This window comes from Diorhabda sublineata, chromosome 11 (assembly GCF_026230105.1).
Source record: "Diorhabda sublineata isolate icDioSubl1.1 chromosome 11, icDioSubl1.1, whole genome shotgun sequence".
Lineage (NCBI taxonomy): Eukaryota > Metazoa > Arthropoda > Insecta > Coleoptera > Chrysomelidae > Diorhabda > Diorhabda sublineata.
The window spans coordinates 1,402,227-1,419,716 of record NC_079484.1 but is presented as its reverse complement, the minus strand read 5'-3'; the positions used below and the strand labels follow the sequence as shown (position 1 = coordinate 1,419,716).

The 17,490-nt window shown below is 33.4% G+C and overlaps 2 protein-coding genes and 1 long non-coding RNA gene across 4 annotated transcripts in view; 1 reads left to right on the top strand and 2 right to left on the bottom strand.

Moving 5' to 3' along the window:
• Positions 1-7,105, bottom strand: part of LOC130450542 (uncharacterized) — a 29,607-nt gene extending 22,502 nt beyond the window's left edge. Inside the window, exon 1 of the mRNA XM_056789009.1 lies at positions 6,563-7,105. Coding sequence (XP_056644987.1) covers positions 6,563-6,641 — 79 coding nt within the window. The 5' untranslated portion in view covers positions 6,642-7,105. The remainder of the gene's footprint in view (positions 1-6,562) is intronic.
• LOC130450543 (uncharacterized) lies at positions 1,949-17,433 on the top strand. 2 transcript variants are annotated; one of them, XR_008910584.1, is made up of 4 exons: positions 1,949-2,149; positions 7,793-7,927; positions 14,946-15,077; positions 16,955-17,433. It is a non-coding gene; the product is annotated as an uncharacterized LOC130450543 (long non-coding RNA). The 2 variants fall into 2 exon arrangements; XR_008910585.1 differs by lacking the exon at positions 7,793-7,927.
• Positions 11,890-16,488, bottom strand: LOC130450541 (integrator complex subunit 4). Its single transcript, XM_056789008.1, has 2 exons — positions 15,416-16,488; positions 11,890-13,885 (listed from the first exon to the last, which is right to left on the bottom strand). The coding sequence occupies exons 1-2, from the start codon at positions 16,335-16,337 to the stop codon at positions 11,937-11,939; spliced, it is 2,871 nt and encodes a 956-aa protein (XP_056644986.1). The 5' UTR covers positions 16,338-16,488; the 3' UTR covers positions 11,890-11,936.
• Positions 17,434-17,490: the final 57 nt, after the last annotated feature.

The window sequence follows — 17,490 nt, the reverse complement described above, 5'->3', positions numbered from 1 at the left end:
AACGTCTACTTCTAAATGATATTTTTATGTAAATATAAAAATATCGAATCGACGATTTTTAGTTTGATTTTATCGGTTAGGTTCGAATGTTTCCGTTATCGACTGTCGCGTAACGGGGAATCCGGGCTTTAGATTCTTTAGAAACAGCTACCACATCCGATGGAAGGCGACAGGGAAGCTAATCATCGTCAGGGGATTGTCGAAATATAACGATTACACTCCGAACCAGAGGTTCTTAAACTTGTTTTCCCTTTGGTTTCGATGGACGCCGCATTCCAACCGTTTTCCTGTAGAAATTCACTCGAACCTTTAGAAATCTTGCGATGAAATTGATGTAGATCCTTGTGGAGCCTTCCTAAGACCACTTGGATACCTGGACTACTCTAGAATCACTGATTTGGCGACGAAATTGATGTAGATCCCTGTCGAGCCTTCTGTGGACCACTGGGGTTCCACTTGGACACCTGGACTTCTCTAGAATCACTGATTTGGCGACGAAATTGATGTAGATCCCTGTGGAGCCTTCTGTGGACCTCTGGGGTTCCACTTGGACACCTGGACTTCTCTAGAATCACTGATTTAGCGACGAAATTAATGCAGATCCCTGTCGAGCCTTCCTTAGACCACTTGGACACCTGGACTACTCTAGAATCACTGATATAACGATGAAATTGATGTAGATTCTTGTCTAGCCTTCCTTAGACCACCGGGGTTCCACTTGGACTACTCTAGAATCACTTATCTAACGACGAAGTCGATATAGACCTTATGGGGTTCACCTGAACTATATTTGGATTGATTTCTCTAAACCATTCAACGAGAATCAATTGAAGGACAAGTCTGGTGTTAACAGTCGAGTCACTGAGATTTCACTTTGGGATTAACTCCCCTAAACCGTGAATAATCACCGGGACCACGTTAGAATCCGTGATCTAACGATGGAAAATTGGTATGGACTCCTCTATAGCCTTCCGTTGACCTCCTGTGGGTTCACCCGGACTATTTCCTGCGACTAGGATTGCAAATCTGGTGAAAACAACCGATTTTCCACGGCCGACGTTTCAATCCGTCGATGGACCCGCGCACACGATGCGTTTAATCGTACAACGTCGGAGGCATCGTGTGATACCGGCTTTAAGATCATCAAAATCATCGTAATTATCGGAATTGCCAGTTAAATATTCAGTTTAATAAGCGAGATAATGAAAATAATGAATAAGAAGCTGTTTCCTTTCATAAATAATCACGTGAAACGTCGGAATTGTTGCATATGCACTTACAGCAATATATTTATTTACTTTCTAATATTCCACACGTACGTAATTGCACTATACGTGTATTATAATTACTAATTTACCACACCTTTCGATGTACGGGGTATTTCTAAGTAATTTAATACGGAATGAATCGTGTTAGTGATTTTTTTAGGGTTTTTTTTTATATAAAATTGTCTAGTTGCCATACCGAAATAACCACTATATAAACGTCATCGCCCAGTATAAATGTCAATTGCATAATATGAAACGTAACAACTAGTTTTACATAGGTGTCCATAAATTCCGTTTGTATCAAGATAAACGTGAACCGAAAAATGTTTCTAATACGTAATACACTGCTAAAAGTATTTAATTTCAACATAATTTAGTTTTCTCGATATACCGACTATTTTGAAAATCTGACAACATTGTTTAGAGGTGATCTAATACTCGTTCTATGACGTGGTATTAGAAACCTAAATATTCAAAGAACTATATATGAAAATAAAAGTCATATATGTAATACTAAGTATGTACTACAAAGTTTACTACTTTAGAAGATTAAAATCAACACAAAAGAAAATCAAACTACTGTTTCTTCTAATACAAATTAACTTTATTAAAAGTATTATATTATAGAGTTCACTAAACATGTGTTAAAATCCCTCTATGTTTTCTATTTATCTATGGTGAACTACAGGAGAATTGTTGATTTTAAAAAAGAAGAAGAGAGACTTAACCAAGAAATTAAAAAAAACGCTTTACGAATAGAAATATAACTAAATTATAGTGTATTTATTTCTTGTGAATGAAAATATTGAGTGATTTTATTTTTTGTGAACGATTATTAGTGAAATCTCGACATATACTTTGATGAACAAACGTATAATAAGGTACTAAGGACTAATTACATATAAATTAGCTGTTTGTTTAATTGAATACAATCGTTTATCTTGTCAAAATAATCAATTATTGTTCTAAAGAATTTCGTAAACGAATGAATTCCTACTTTTTACGTTCTTCCATAGCGCGTAACAATGATGAAACTTTCTATTTCTAACAGTGTAATTCACATTAAAACCGTTCTGTTTATATTGTAACAAAGACGTTGTATAAGACGAGAAATTCAACTAGTTCTATAAAATGGGTTTATATTTACTTTACAATAATCATTTGACTGCTGACATATGTTACGAGGAGAATGTGTCAAGTATTTATTCAAATATTGTTAAGTACGTATGCCTCGAATGGTTAATGTGTGCTACATAAAAGTGGTAATAAAAACATTTTTAATAACAAATGTACCGTTAAAGAAGATTATTCCCAATGTATGTAAATAATTAAAAAATTTTACTCGTGTACTGTCTACTCTGTCCTGTAAATAATTTTTTGTAAGGTCTAACAATACCTTCAGAATTGAAAATAATTCCTCTAAAAGGCTAATAGAGTAAGATAGCGGGTTGGGATGAAGCGCTTGCGCAAGCACGTATATATAAGAAACCAGCATTTACATAAAGCGCTGTTGCCAAATTTCAAAAAACATCCCGTTTTATGAGACCTACCAAAGAAATTATTAAATCCCAAAATGATATCTCCTATCTTAGTTTTGTTTTCGATTGTGTTATGATAATTTCATCAATTAGATCCAGAAAAAGTTCATATTATAATGCACAGGTAAGTTTAATTACAAAGATCGTCTTTCGAGTTGCGGTAGCCATTTTTTTGGTGAAAATATTTCACGTTCAGCTCCTTATGTTATTATTATGGAGATTCCTCGTATGTACGCGTGCGCAGTAGTTCCAAAAGTCGAATAAATAGATCAAATAAAATCAAAAATTTCATATTGTGACATATTTAAACCCAATCGTACCTAAAATATATACGTATTTCAAGTCACTAAGACTTTTTACCCAAATACTTTGTATTTGTGAATTTATTTGTTTTAAATTATATATTATAGAATAACTTTAAGAGATCTTTCAACACACTGTATATAATATAGTATAAAGTTGAGAAAGATGTACATTTAAATAACGTTGAGTGGACTCTTAGTCACAACCTATAACACAAAACGTAAATGACAATTGACAGCTGCAAAATTTTCGAATATATACAGTTATTCATTGAGTGGACATATCTTTTAAAATAATAAGTATTTCATTATGAACTTTGACATTCAATTTTTTTTCTAATATCAATTTAATTTGTCTATAATTATTTGTTGTTTTTTAAGGTTAAGTACAAATTACAGCTATTAAAATAAGTGTTGCTATTACGTCATTTCTCTGAAATAGGACATTCTGTATACATACAATATTATTATATGTAACTTTTCGATCTATATGAATCCAAAGTACAACCTCCGTATTTAAGTGCCTGCCTGCCAAGTTACCTGCTTCCAAGGTTATTCGAGTCTCATCTTTTTGCCCTACTGGCTTTTATTTACATATCCTTTCTAGGAAAACGAGTCCGTGTGGAATTATTTTTTTTTTTTTGTATATTTTCTACGAACTCGGAACATCTATTATCTCATCTCGTACCGTTCAAGTGGCGAAGCAGGTATTCACGTACCAAGCGTTACGATAATTATGTATGCTTCCTAACAACCAGCAATTTCGAGTGCTTTCTTTTTTATTTTTTATAATGTTATATTCAGTAAAAGCACGACAACTACGTTTCACTGTGATTGATAAAAACGCCATCTATTAAAAGTAAATTGTGATGTAAGCAATTGACCCTGACATCTCAGACAAGATGGCTACTATTACCTACGTCGTGTACGAAAATATTTTCTCTGTTTGATAATTTTATTTCAATATATTTTTTGCTAGCTAATATATATTAGTATTAGTTTTATTTTAATTTAATTCATCTCCATAACAAAATGGAGAATTTTACCAATCTGTGTATTTTTTCTTTTGATAAAATTCCCGTTAAATGGATTCTTAGACATAAAACAAGAGAGGTTATGGTATCGTGTAATTTTAGCACAACTATGAAGTTAACAACAGTTTTTATTTTTATTGTCTGAACATGAGAAAAAAACTCAAATATTCCAACACCCGTGCCACCGAAACGTGTCATTGTAGAGGTCACTTTCAAAATTCCCTTCCTCATTCGTATTCAATTTCATCGACGGTATTCTTTTACGTAACTCCGTGGGCTTCTGAAAATTAATGTATTCTTCACGATAAAACTAACAACTCTACACATTTCACCTTTTAACGACAAGAAATTGGATCGCGTTCCTCAAATACACGGTTGTCCAAATAAAACTAAAGGGACGGTTACTTTACATCCATTTTGTTTTAAAAAATATTATATTCTAATAATACAGCCACTAGAAGAGTTATTAATTTCATATTGAAACTTTTTGATTGCAATTATTTATTTAGTTCAAAATCGGCTAAACAAAAACATTATTACAAATCCCACGTAGGTGGTCATCAGTTTTTTGCAACTCGGAAATTAAATTTTATCGAGATTAGTGGCCACCTGCATAATGCCACGTCACCATATTCAGTTTGAACGCGAGCGATTACACCTACCATATAGTCGCGCCGTTGCCACATCTTCCGGTTTATTATCAAATATAGCTAGACGTGAAATAACTGAATAAAACTGTTTGTTATATAATAACGTGAAAAGATTAAAATAATTTCATTTTAAAAAGGTGATTTGCAGTTATTTTCATAGTGAACGAGATAACAAGGCCTAAATACACTCAATACTCGATAGACAGGTAAATTAAATTTAGAGAGTTGGTAACACTTGACAATGCTGACAAATCAACATTGTCGAAATAGTTATCATTGTTTGTTTACATTTATTTCGTTAAAATTAATTTATAAATAACAATAATTTTAATTACTGAACAGTTATTTTATCAACTTATATAAAAAACATGACAGCGCTGTAATCTTTCATCTTCTCAGAGTAGAAGGTTTAGTATCAATTATATTAACTAAATTACCACACTGGTATTAAAGATCTAGAATATTCCAATTATCTCGTGAGTAATGTTAAACATGACAACAACGCATTTAAACATCATTCGTCATTCATAGAGGCAATTATAACCAAAATAGTGTAGATTTAATAATGAGTTAATGGATTTTAAAATATAGAGTATGATGTTTATTATATTTTTAAATAAATGATGATCTATCACCGACATATTTTAAATGGGTGATTTCTAAAATGACATGTCAAAATTTTCCAATATGGCGTCAGATAGGTCCTTAATAGGTCGTGATTTGAGCCGTAGGACATATTGTCGTGGTGGATTTGATTTCATTTGTGAGAATTGATTGTTTCGAGCGTTTTTTTTTTATTAAAATTAATATTTTTTTTTCAAAAACACGAAAACAAAACATTAATATAACCATAATTTTAATGACAATATGGCGGCTGATTGTGACGTCATATTAAAATGACCCATAGAAAGTAGTGTAATTGTGAGATTTATAACAAAATAAAATCTAATTAACTCATAAAATTTCAAATAAATCCAAAAATACGTGGTCTACAAAGCCTAATTAAATATCTTAACCTAAAATAAACTGTCTTGTTTTATAGTGAAATAATTTACAGAATTGCCAAGTTTTTTTATTAAAATTTATATACCACAATTAAAAACGGCAATTAATTTACTTTGACGTTGTTTCTTTCTGTATATTAACCTCCTTAATATATTTCTTGCGACGTTTACTATTATAAATATTAGAAAAAAAGTGAGTCATAAATAAGTTTCACTCACATTGATTGTACCTAACCTAACCTGACCTACTAAATATGTGGGTGCGTAATCATCTACTACCTAACTCGCTCTATTAAGCTTAATAGAAATATCGTGATAACACGATAAAAGATTTTAGAATAACTATTTAAATGATTAATATTAATGTTGTAAATACAGGATATACCCGTTTGTTTGTAACTCGAGTTTAGTATACTTTCAGAAACATTTCGGCCCAGAATCACTAGAAATATGATCAAAAATTGAAATTACTTGTTGAAAAACACTTAAATTGTACTTGTAGTTCATGCAGAAACAATTAATAGTGAATTAAAATTAACTTTTAACTGTTTAGTTTAACTTCTCAATTTTGTGAGGTTATGGGCACAGATTACGCCATGTCAGTCTGTATAAAATATAAAATGATTTTTCCTCGTGAAATTTCCAAAAAAAATAAGTTTCCAATATACTACGAAGTTAATTAATTAATAAATTATTAGTGAAGGTTATTTTGCCTCCATATTTCAATAACGAGATAATTTATAATAATAAAAATTAGGAAGTTTACCTGTTGTACTATTAGAACATCCAACTGGGGTGTCAATAATTAATAAAACCATCGTTATAAAATAATGGTAAAACCACATGTCGACACCACACAAAAATCTTTATACCATCAGTGTTAATAAATTGATTCACTGCCACCCGGATATTTCAATATCTCACTAAACGCGATACTAATAAAAAACACATCAAAAGTTCACACCGAATTAAATATTTAAATGTCATAGTTATAAAAAATGAATTTTATACCGGTGTTTATAAACAAAAATTACGTTAACCTTTCGCTGAACCGTCTTAAACCAACACAGTTAACACTCAACGTCTTCGAAGTGAGGGAATCGACGACTCGCCAGACAACGAAAAGCCGCTTCAAATTTTAAACCGAGAAGCGAGTGTATAGAATGAATTCTTCATTCCGGTTCCCTCTAACTCAGTCGAACGCATGTTACAATGCATTTGAGCTCCTATCTACCGACAAATATTCATTATACAAGAATTAGTAGAGCCGCTATAACATACGATTAAAACGACGTATAATGGAAACAGATCTATAGCGCATGAGCAAATGTTTTCTTTTATAGTAAAGTTTTAGTCACGTGACGATAACAAAGAACCTGTTGCTCCAAATTATTTGATATACGTTTCTATATAAGTGTTGCATTAATCCGACAGATGGCGGTGTAAGTAATTCGGTCAAATATTTAGAAGTTTATAGAAAAAGATCGTTCATGGACCATTATCATTATCATATTACATGTTTGACTTTTATTAAAATGGAAATAAGTTATCATTAATTATTTTTTTTTCAAATGTTAATTAGTAATTCGTTAGTAAAATAGTAGATATTACAAAATAAATTAGTCAAGTGGTTTAATATGTAAAATACGGTTATGGTACAACTACAGTGGGTGAGGAAAGTGTAGAGCGTTTTGAAATCTACTAAAACGTAAAAAAGTGTTAAAAATCATTTAAATATGGGATATTTTTAATTAAAAGTGAGTTTTTGGAAAACTGGGAAAGTAACTTGACATTTCTCTTGCCTTTGTCGTTCGCGGATGACATTTGACGTCTCTTGATCCTATTTATAAACTTGACGTTGCTACCGTTAACCTAAAAAAATTGTTATTGTTTTTGACGTGTGTTCTGTTTTTTGTTCTCGAAATATTTTTGTTTGTAATCCGGTATTCATCGATTATAACAGTTTTTTTTTTATTGGGACAAACACAAACGGAAGTGATTGGTTGTTTTTTATTGCTACGAATGGACGATGGAAAAAAATAAAAGTTGTTTATGTTTAAAAGCCACCAACTGCAAACTTATGCATTTCAATGTTTTGAAAGTCAAGTTCATGAATCGGCTTTAACGTTAAGTAAGTCAATTTTTTTTTATATATAAACTTTTTGGATTGTTAATTTTGTATTATAAATTAATAAATCAATTGTATATCGTACATAATATAAAATGTATCTTCGAAATGAATTAGTTTTAAATTTTAAATGTAGACAACCTAACCTAACTTTTATTTATGAATCAATATTTTAATTTTTTTTAAATGATCTTAATTTATGAAAATATTATATTTTGCCTGATAGTTAAATTTCTCCCAAAACTATATCGAATTAGAAAAGTACATTTTTAATTATTTTCGAGATAAAATTAGCAACAAATTGCTTTCTATATGTAGTATGCTGGAATACAGGTGTGGCCTGGCCCGTATACAATTTTTATTATCAGGTTAATTAGATATTTTAATACTTTTTTAAGTGGAATCAAATTATCTGTAACCATTATTTTTTGTAGTCATTATTTTCTAGTAACTTTTTAGTGGTATCTAGTGGTTTTCTAAAATTCTTCTTCTAGTTTAAAAACGGGGTATACACATAATTAAAAAAGTTAAATTTCTTTTTTAATTACTGATGTTTGGAATATTAGTTATAACGATTATTTCTACAGAGTTGACAGAACTTTTGATTTGGTTTATATGAATACCAGAAAATCTAAGGAAATGGCCGATCTACGTCAAAATGATGGACGTGGGGTAAACAATTGACTTTTTCTTGTGTATCTATTTAGTCAGTCGTAAGTTTTGAAGATATTTAGAACCGTTAGTTTTTGCTTTTGTAAATTAACTTCCATTGTTGCGTTCAATATTTTTAAAAGCTGCAAAATGATAAATCAATGGTAGCAGAAAAGAAAATTACCCCAAAGAAAGATAATTCTGCAAAGAGATTTACTCTGAATCTTGCTTATTTTCCACGCCGGCCATTTTTGAATTGGTGTCAGTCTTACAAACCACTGAAATTAACGGGAAAATCATTTGTTTACCCCACGGCAGCCATTTTTAAATGAGAATTAGTTTCAGAATCGCAACGCAATTATCGGGAAAAGCATTTGTTTACCCCACGTCGGCCATTTTTAAATGAGAATTAGTTTCAGAATCGTAAAGAAATTCCCGGTAAAATCATTTGTTTACCCCTCCGGCGGCCATTTTTAAGTGGGAATAGACTGATTTTGACAATTTATCACATCTTAACGAATTATTCGTCTTGAATTAGGTTAATGGGAGAACAAAAAGAAACGCTGTACTACAAATCCATTTAGTGCAAAAACGAAATTTGTACATTTTTTTTACTCTACGTCGGTTATTTTTAAATTGGTGTCAGTTTCAAGAACGACACTGATATTAACGGGAAAACTATTTGTTTACCCCACGTCGGCCATTTTTAAATGGGAATCAGTTTCAGAATTACACTAAGATTAACAGGAAAATCATTTGTTTATCTCACGACGGCCATTTTTATATGAGAATCAGTTTCAGAATTACACTAAGATTAATAGGAAAATAATTTGTTTACCCCACGTCGGCCATTTTTAAATGGGAATTAGTTTCAGAATCACACTGATATTAACAGGAAAATCATTTGTTTATCCCACGGCGGCCATTTTTAAGTGGGAATAGACTGATTTTGACAATTTATCACACTTTAACGATTTATTCGTCTTGAATTAGGATAATGAGAGAAAAAAAAAGAAACGCTGAACTACAAATCCATTTAGTGCAAAAACGAAATTTGTACATTTTTTTTACTCTACGTCGGTTATTTTTAAATTGGTGTCAGTTTCACGAACGACACTGATATTAACGGGAAAATTATTTGTTTACCCCACGTCGGCCATTTTTAAATGAGAATCAGTTTCAGAATCATACAGAAATTCGCGGCGAAGGCAGTGTTTACCCCACATCGATCATTTTTAAATGGGAATCAGTTTCAGAATCACACTAAGATTAACAGGAAAATCATTTGTTTATCCCACGACGGCCATTTTTAAATGAGAATCAGTTTCAGAATCACAGTTGTTTACCCCCACACCGGTCATTTTTAAATGGGAATTGGTGTCAGAATCACACTGAAATTCCCGGTAAAAGCATTTGTTTACCCTACGGCGGCCATTTTTAAGTGGGAATAGACTGATTTTGACAATTTATCACATCTTAACGAATTATTCGTCTTGAATTATGTTAATGGGAGAAAAAAAAGAAACGCTGAACTACAAATCCATTTAGTGCAAAAACGAAATTTGTACATTTTTTTTACTCTACGTCGGTTATTTTTAAATTGGTGTCAGTTTCACGAACGACACTGATATTAACGGGAAAACTATTTGTTTACCCCACGTCGGCCATTTTTAAATGAGAATCAGTTTCACAATTACATAGGAATTCGCGGCGAAGGCAGTTGTTTACCCCACATCGATCATTTTTAAATGGGAATCAGTTTCAGAATCACACTAAGATTAACAGGAAAATCATTTGTTTATCCCACGACGGCCATTTTTAAATGAGAATCAGTTTCAGAATCACAGTTGTTTACCCCCACACCGGTCATTTTTAAATGGGAATTGGTGTCAGAATCACACTGAAATTCCCGGTAAAAGCATTTGTTTACCCTACGGCGGCCATTTTTAAGTGGGAATAGACTGATTTTGACAATTTATCACATCTTAACGAATTATTCGTCTTGAATTATGTTAATGGGAGAAAAAAAAGAAACGCTGAACTACAAATCCATTTAGTGCAAAAACGAAATTTGTACATTTTTTTTACTCTACGTCGGTTATTTTTAAATTGGTGTCAGTTTCACGAACGACACTGATATTAACGGGAAAACTATTTGTTTACCCCACGTCGGCCATTTTTAAATGAGAATCAGTTTCACAATTACATAGGAATTCGCGCCGAAGGCAGTTGTTTACCCCACATCGATCATTTTTAAATGGGAATCAGTTTCAGAATCACACTAAGATTAATAGGAAAATAATTTGTTTACCCCACGTCGGCCATTTTTATATGAGAATCAGTTTCAGAATTACACTAAGATTAACAGGAAAATCATTTGTTTATCCCACGACGGCCATTTTTATATGAGAATCAGTTTCAGAATTACACTAAGATTAACAGGAAAATCATTTGTTTATCCCACGACGGCCATTTTTAAATGGGAATCAGTTTCAGAATTACACTAAGATTAATAGGAAAATCATTTGTTTACCCCACGACGGCCAGTTTTAAATGGGAATTAGTTTCAGAATTACACTAAGATTAACAGGAAAATAATTTGTTTACCCCACACCGGTCATTTTTAAATGGGAATTAGTTTCAGAATCACACTGATATTAACAGGAAAATCATTTGTTTACCCCACGTCGGCCATTTTTAAATGAGAATCAGTTTCAGAATTACATAGGAATTCGCGGCGAAGGCACTTGTTTACCCCACATCGGCCATTTTTGTATGAGAATCAGTTTCAGAATTACACTAAGATTAACAGGAAAATCATTTGTTTATCCCACGACGGCCATTTTTATATGAGAATCAGTTTCAGAATTACACTAAGATTAACAGGAAAATCATTTGTTTATCCCACGACGGCCATTTTTATATGAGAATCAGTTTCAGAATTACACTAAGATTAACAGGAAAATTATTTGTTTATCCCACGACGGCCATTTTTATATGAGAATCAGTTTCAGAATTACACTAAGATTAATAGGAAAATAATTTGTTTACCCCACGTCGGCCATTTTTAAATGAGAATCAGTTTCAGAATTACACAGAAATTCGCGGCGAAGGCAGTTGTTTACCCCCACACCGGTCATTTTTAAATGGGAATTAGTGTCAGAATCACACTGAAATTCCTGGTAAAAGCATTTGTTTACCCCACGACGGCCATTTTTAAATGGGAATAGACTGATTTTGACAATTTAACAAAACTTAACGACTTATTCGTCTTGAATTAGGATAACGGGAGAAAAAAAAAATACGAAACGCCGAACATTAAAATCGATTTATTACGAAAACGAAATTTTTCCATTGAAAATTACAAAGTTTTCTTGATCGGTTTGGGCGCAACGCCAACTTTGATAGGCCTACACAAATCCAACAGAGTCGGACTAACTTCCGCCATATTCTTCTTCTTTCCTATATCAGCTTCCGGTATAGCTAGAGCCACGTTGATTTCGACGTCACAAGCTTCCGACCAAACTTGATGAGATATCAAAACCGATGTCAAAAGTCTAACGTTACAACCGACGCCGTCGCCGTTTCCCGATTTATCGCACGACAAAGGTTTCATGTGAGCCGGCCTCGGCAAAACGATCTGCGTCCTCTGATCGGGATACTTAATTTTAAGACGCACCCTACCGGGATCGATCAAATTCACCAACTCGGCCTCGAACGGCACCGACATTATCAAACCGGCCGTAAATTTAAGCGACGTATCAGATCGATTGCTCGGCTCCAATATCACAGCCGAACTCATCTTGATATCGATATTCGGCGTCGGTATTTTCTCCATTTTAGCTTCGGTTAATATCGGAATCAGTATCCTAGCTACGGCTCCCGGTTTGGGTTCCTCCAATTGCGCCAATTCCGTCAGAACGAGTCCGGTAAAATGGTCCGGTCGCAAACCGGACGCGGCCAAATCTTTCTGCATATCCTCGACGATCGTCAAAAAATGATGGCAAGGCGCCAGGGCCGAGGCGTTGCTGCCTTTCACCACGTAAACCAAATTCAGAGCCAGAGCTCGCAATCTAACCTGTTTTACCGAGCACTGTTCGACGGCGGTGAGTCCGACGAAGAAAAATTGCAACTTCAAACATAATTGCAACAAATTTTCTATGCCGGTCCTCAAATTGTGCGACTGCTGCGTAGCCAACGTGCTCGGATTGGCCCAAAAACCCTTTTCCAATATTTTGTGTATTTCCAATTGGGCCGATATGTACAGAGAGGTGAATTGCGCCGCGCCCGCCACGCCGCCGTCCATCTCGCTCAGCCTGTTCAAATGATCTTTGGCGGTTTGTAATAACGAACCGTGCACCTTATCCGATATATCCAAATTGTTGATGACGTTATTCAAGAAATTCAAGCTTTCCGGAACGGTCGGATCGGGCCCGACGACGTTATCGAAGTTGGAGTCCGGCGGGTTCAGAACCGGAACGTACTGAGTCATGGTGTCCCGCAAATAGAGGTAGTGCTTTAGAGTGTGCGGCTCCAATAGTTGCACTATGGTGCGGGACCGTTTGGCGGCGTTCAAAATCAGTATAAGGAGGCATATGTATTGGGGGTTTTCGACGTCCGGCTCGGCGGTATCGAAAAACGGGTGTATATTCAAAAATTGCGGCACCAACGGCAAAACCAATTCGGGATGTTTGACGCCGATCATCTGCAAACATCGATAAGTCGATCTTTTATCTTGCGGATACCGCTTCAGGTTGTCCAACAATTTTTCGGCGCACATTTTCAAACCGGCCGACGTCGACATTCTGCACGACGCCAACATCCCGTGCAAACCTTCTCGGACTTCTTGGGAAAAATCTTCGAGGGCTCCTAGTATCGTCTCTAATTGATCGTCTCTTAAAATTATGTGTTCGGATATTAACCTCAAACTGTCGATGGCTTTGAGTCTGACGTCTTCGATTTCGTCGTTGAACATGTCGACCAGAAAATCCAGCGCCATGTTGGCGAAATTCGGGTTGGTTATCGATAATTGGCATAGGGATTCCACCGCGGCCGATCTAACCTCCAAATATTCGTCTTCTAATCCGTGCACGAACGCCCCGCAAGCGCCGCTGCTCATCAGGCTGATGCTATCGGCGTCTATCAATTCTTTGGGGGCGTCGTCCGCCCATTTTTTGCCGCTGGCCCATTCGCCGCTAGTCACGTTCTCCCAAGCGAGTTCGTGCGCCGTCCTTTTCCTCCTCATATTCGACATTAATTTTTTATCCAACGTTTGACACAAAAATTTCGGGCTCACCAATTTCATCGTACCTGTAGAAACAAGTTAAAAAAAAAACGATAAAAAACTAAACTCCAAAACCGAACAACGAAAAAACTATAAACTTCATACGTCAGTGACGTCATTTCCTTATTGAGTTTAATTCAACCTTTCACATAGTAAGAACCTTGACAATTGACAGCGCGATCAGTGCTACTTCTAGTTCTGTGGTAGAAATTTTGAGATTCTAATTGAATGTGTTACATGTATGCGAGAACGATAAAAAACTAAACTGAAGATATAGTAGAGCTAATTTTTTACATAATTTTAAAAATCCAAAACCAAACAACGAAAAAACTGTATTTTATACTATAAACTTCAAACGTCAGTGACGTCATTTCCTTATTGAGTTTTATTCAACCTTTCACATTGTAACAACCTTGACAATTGACAGCGCGATCAGAGCTACTTCTAGTTCTGTGGTAGAAATTTTGACATTCTAATTGAATGTGTTACATGTATGTGAGAACGATAAAAAACTAAACTGAAGATATAGTAGAGCTAATTTTTTACATCATTTTAAAAATCCAAAACCAAACAACGAAAAAACTGCATTTTATACTATAAACTTCATACGTCAGTGACGTCATTTCCTTATCGAGTTTTATTCAACCTTTCACATAGTAAGAACCTTGACAATTGACAGCGCGATCAGAGCTACTTCTAGTTCTGTGGTAGAAATTTTGACATTCTAATTGAATGTGTTACATGTATGTGAGAACGATAAAAAACTAAACTGAAGATATAGTAGAGCTAATTTTTTACATAATTTTAAAAATCCAAAACCAACCAACGAAAAAACTGCATTTTATACTATAAACTTCATACGTCTGTGACGTCATTTCCTTATCGAGTTTTATTCAACCTTTCACATTGTAACAACCTTGACAATTGACAGCGCGATCAGTGCTACTTCTAGTTCTGTGGTAGAAATTTTGACATTCTAATTGAATAGACCTAACCTAAATTGCAATTTTTCGTCCTTTAAACCTATTGGTATGGAGTTGTTTAAGAAAATTTAAATTCGAATCACGAATTTTTATGAAATTTTAGATAGATTTTGGAAAAATTAGACATTGGACCAGTTCGAGAAAAATGTTACTTTCAATTCCCGATTTTGTCACGATGGGGGACACAACTCTACCTTTAGGACACTAAAAGTCTCTCCGCAGTTCTGATTATAAGGTGAGTAAAGACTTTTAATAAAAAAGTTTGTTTTTGTTCCCTAAGAAGTTGGAAAAAATTTGACAAAACTTTCATATAGCACCCTAAAAATATATTACAATAGTTTTAGCAATTCAATTTAAACTGTAATACCAACAGATAATCAATAAAAAATATTTATTTATTGTTAAACTACGTTTTTTAAAAACTGTTTACTTCCTAGACCCCTTTTTGTATGTTTTAATGATGGTTTGTGTTCATTTTAAGTTTATTTCATATAAAAATTGTTATTTTAAATTCATTTTATATGAAATAGATCTAAAACATAAAAAATATGTATAAATAATCCTCACACTTACCTAATAATTTTGCAGCTAGCATTCTAACATTCATAGATAGATCGGTAACACCATTACAAATTTTACCAAACGCATCATCGATTAACCTTATTTCGTGTTCACTACCAGGAACTAAAATTTCATTTTCCGGATAGGTGTTTCCCAAAAGCCAAATTAATTTCAAAACGACGAATCTAACGATTTCGTAATCATCTTTTAACGCCTCGCTTACATCCACGTAAATATTGGGATTGATTTTGAAATTTCTTTCGTGTAAGGTTAACATAGTGGAAAAAGCTTGACATCTAACTCGTGCGTCGTCGTGATTGAAGTACGATCTAACTAAATGTATTAATTTATCAGTATTTTCGTTTGTACTTAAGGGAAAATGCACTCCGAGTATTTCTAAACATTTCGATTTTACAATGTGACTGGTATCTTTCAAGTACACTTTAGCAACTTCTACTAGTTTGTTATGGAATGTTATAGCCGCATCGGTTACCAATCCCCCTAATTTTAATATAGTATTCATACCTTGAGCTATAACTTTATGAGAACTATCATTTTTGATCAATGAAATTGTTTCGTCTATTATTGTTACTATTTCGGAATTATTTTCGAAACCTATGTCGTAAAGTAAGGATAAAATTTTCACCCTTACCGATGATTCTTTTTCATTTTTAAAGTGATCGCCGAGTTTTTTAACAACCTCGGCGATATCGGTCGCTTCGAGATCTGTATCGGATATTTGAAGTAGTAGATTTAAAGCTTCATTACTAGTTTTGCATTCTTCTAATAAATTAACTAAAGTTACAAAGTTCTTGCCTGTTGTGGATAATGGTTTCTTGACCAGACGAAGCTTTTTCGTTGGTATAGCTGAAGGTGTTTCTTGTATAGTTTGGCTATATTCTGCCAGAGCTCGTTTTTTTAAAACTGCAGCCATATTTTTCAAGTTATCGTATTTTAACTTATATGTAAAACTTCATAATGCTACGTTAACATCCAAGAGTCTAAATAATTTCCTAAAAATAATAATCATACGTTCGGGCTGCGGACATATTTGTTGATAAGTGAAACGTCAATTCTTCTTCTTTGTATACTTTCGCCTGTCTTCATAAAGCTTATATTTCAGCCAGGTTTCCAAGTTTTTTAATTATCATTTTTATACACCTTTCAAGTATCTCATCTATTCTCTTTTTGTATAATTTAGTATGAATCGTCTATAAATAAGTTCATAAACGCCGCACTAAAGATGCCATTCTTCTTTTGCACTTATTTCGGTATTGTCTTTTACGCAATGAAAAACTCAGTCAGCGTACAGTTATAAGTTTATTTCTCTTTTAACATGTTATATTTGTATGAATTTCTCATTAAAGATAAACGAATTTTTTGAACTTGTAATTAATCTACATATAAAAATGTATAATTTGAATGTGACTACATTAACATGTTGGCTGTAATGATGTTATATCACGGCCATCTAATTCCAAAATAAAGTAGAATTTTGACAGAACGGTAAATTGTAAATATCAAATCATTACTTTGTCTATTTCTTTACAGTCATTTTTGTAAACAGTGTTTTGTACGTTGCTAGATTATTAAGATGTTACGAAGACCGCCGACAAGTATTGAATTAAAGTTAGATGATATCACAGAATACGAGGAAATGAAACAAAGTAAAGAAAAACAGCAACAATCATTTAACGACCTACCTACATGGAAGCCAGGTCCAAAAAGTAATAAAGAAATATATTCTCGTGTGGGTTATGTACCATCGGATCAAGTTAGGAATACGTGCTTCGACGAATTACAATCCTCATCCAAATAATTGAATTTTTGTAGTTAATTGAGTATTGTTCCAAATATATTTTGATACGTGTTTTTCTGTTTTAAACTGGAGGTATTTAATCATACAGATTTATATGTTATTAAATATTTGTTGTATAATTTCTAAATTTTCTTGTGTAATATATCATATATTTACATCACTTGATTAAAATATTGATGTATGTACATTTCCAACAAAGTTATCGTCTTTAGACACTGAAGTTTAACTAAAACCTAATAACTTCACTTACCTATTTTATATTAAATTT

Coding starts and splice junctions, on each gene's coding strand:
- LOC130450541 (XM_056789008.1), bottom strand. CDS start 16,337: ATGGCTGCAGTTTTAAAAAAACGAGCTCTGGCAGAATATAGCCAAACT. Junction 13,886..15,415: donor GCTAGCTGCAAAATTATTAG/GTAAGTGTGAGG, acceptor TTGTTTCTACAG/GTACGATGAAATTGGTGAGC.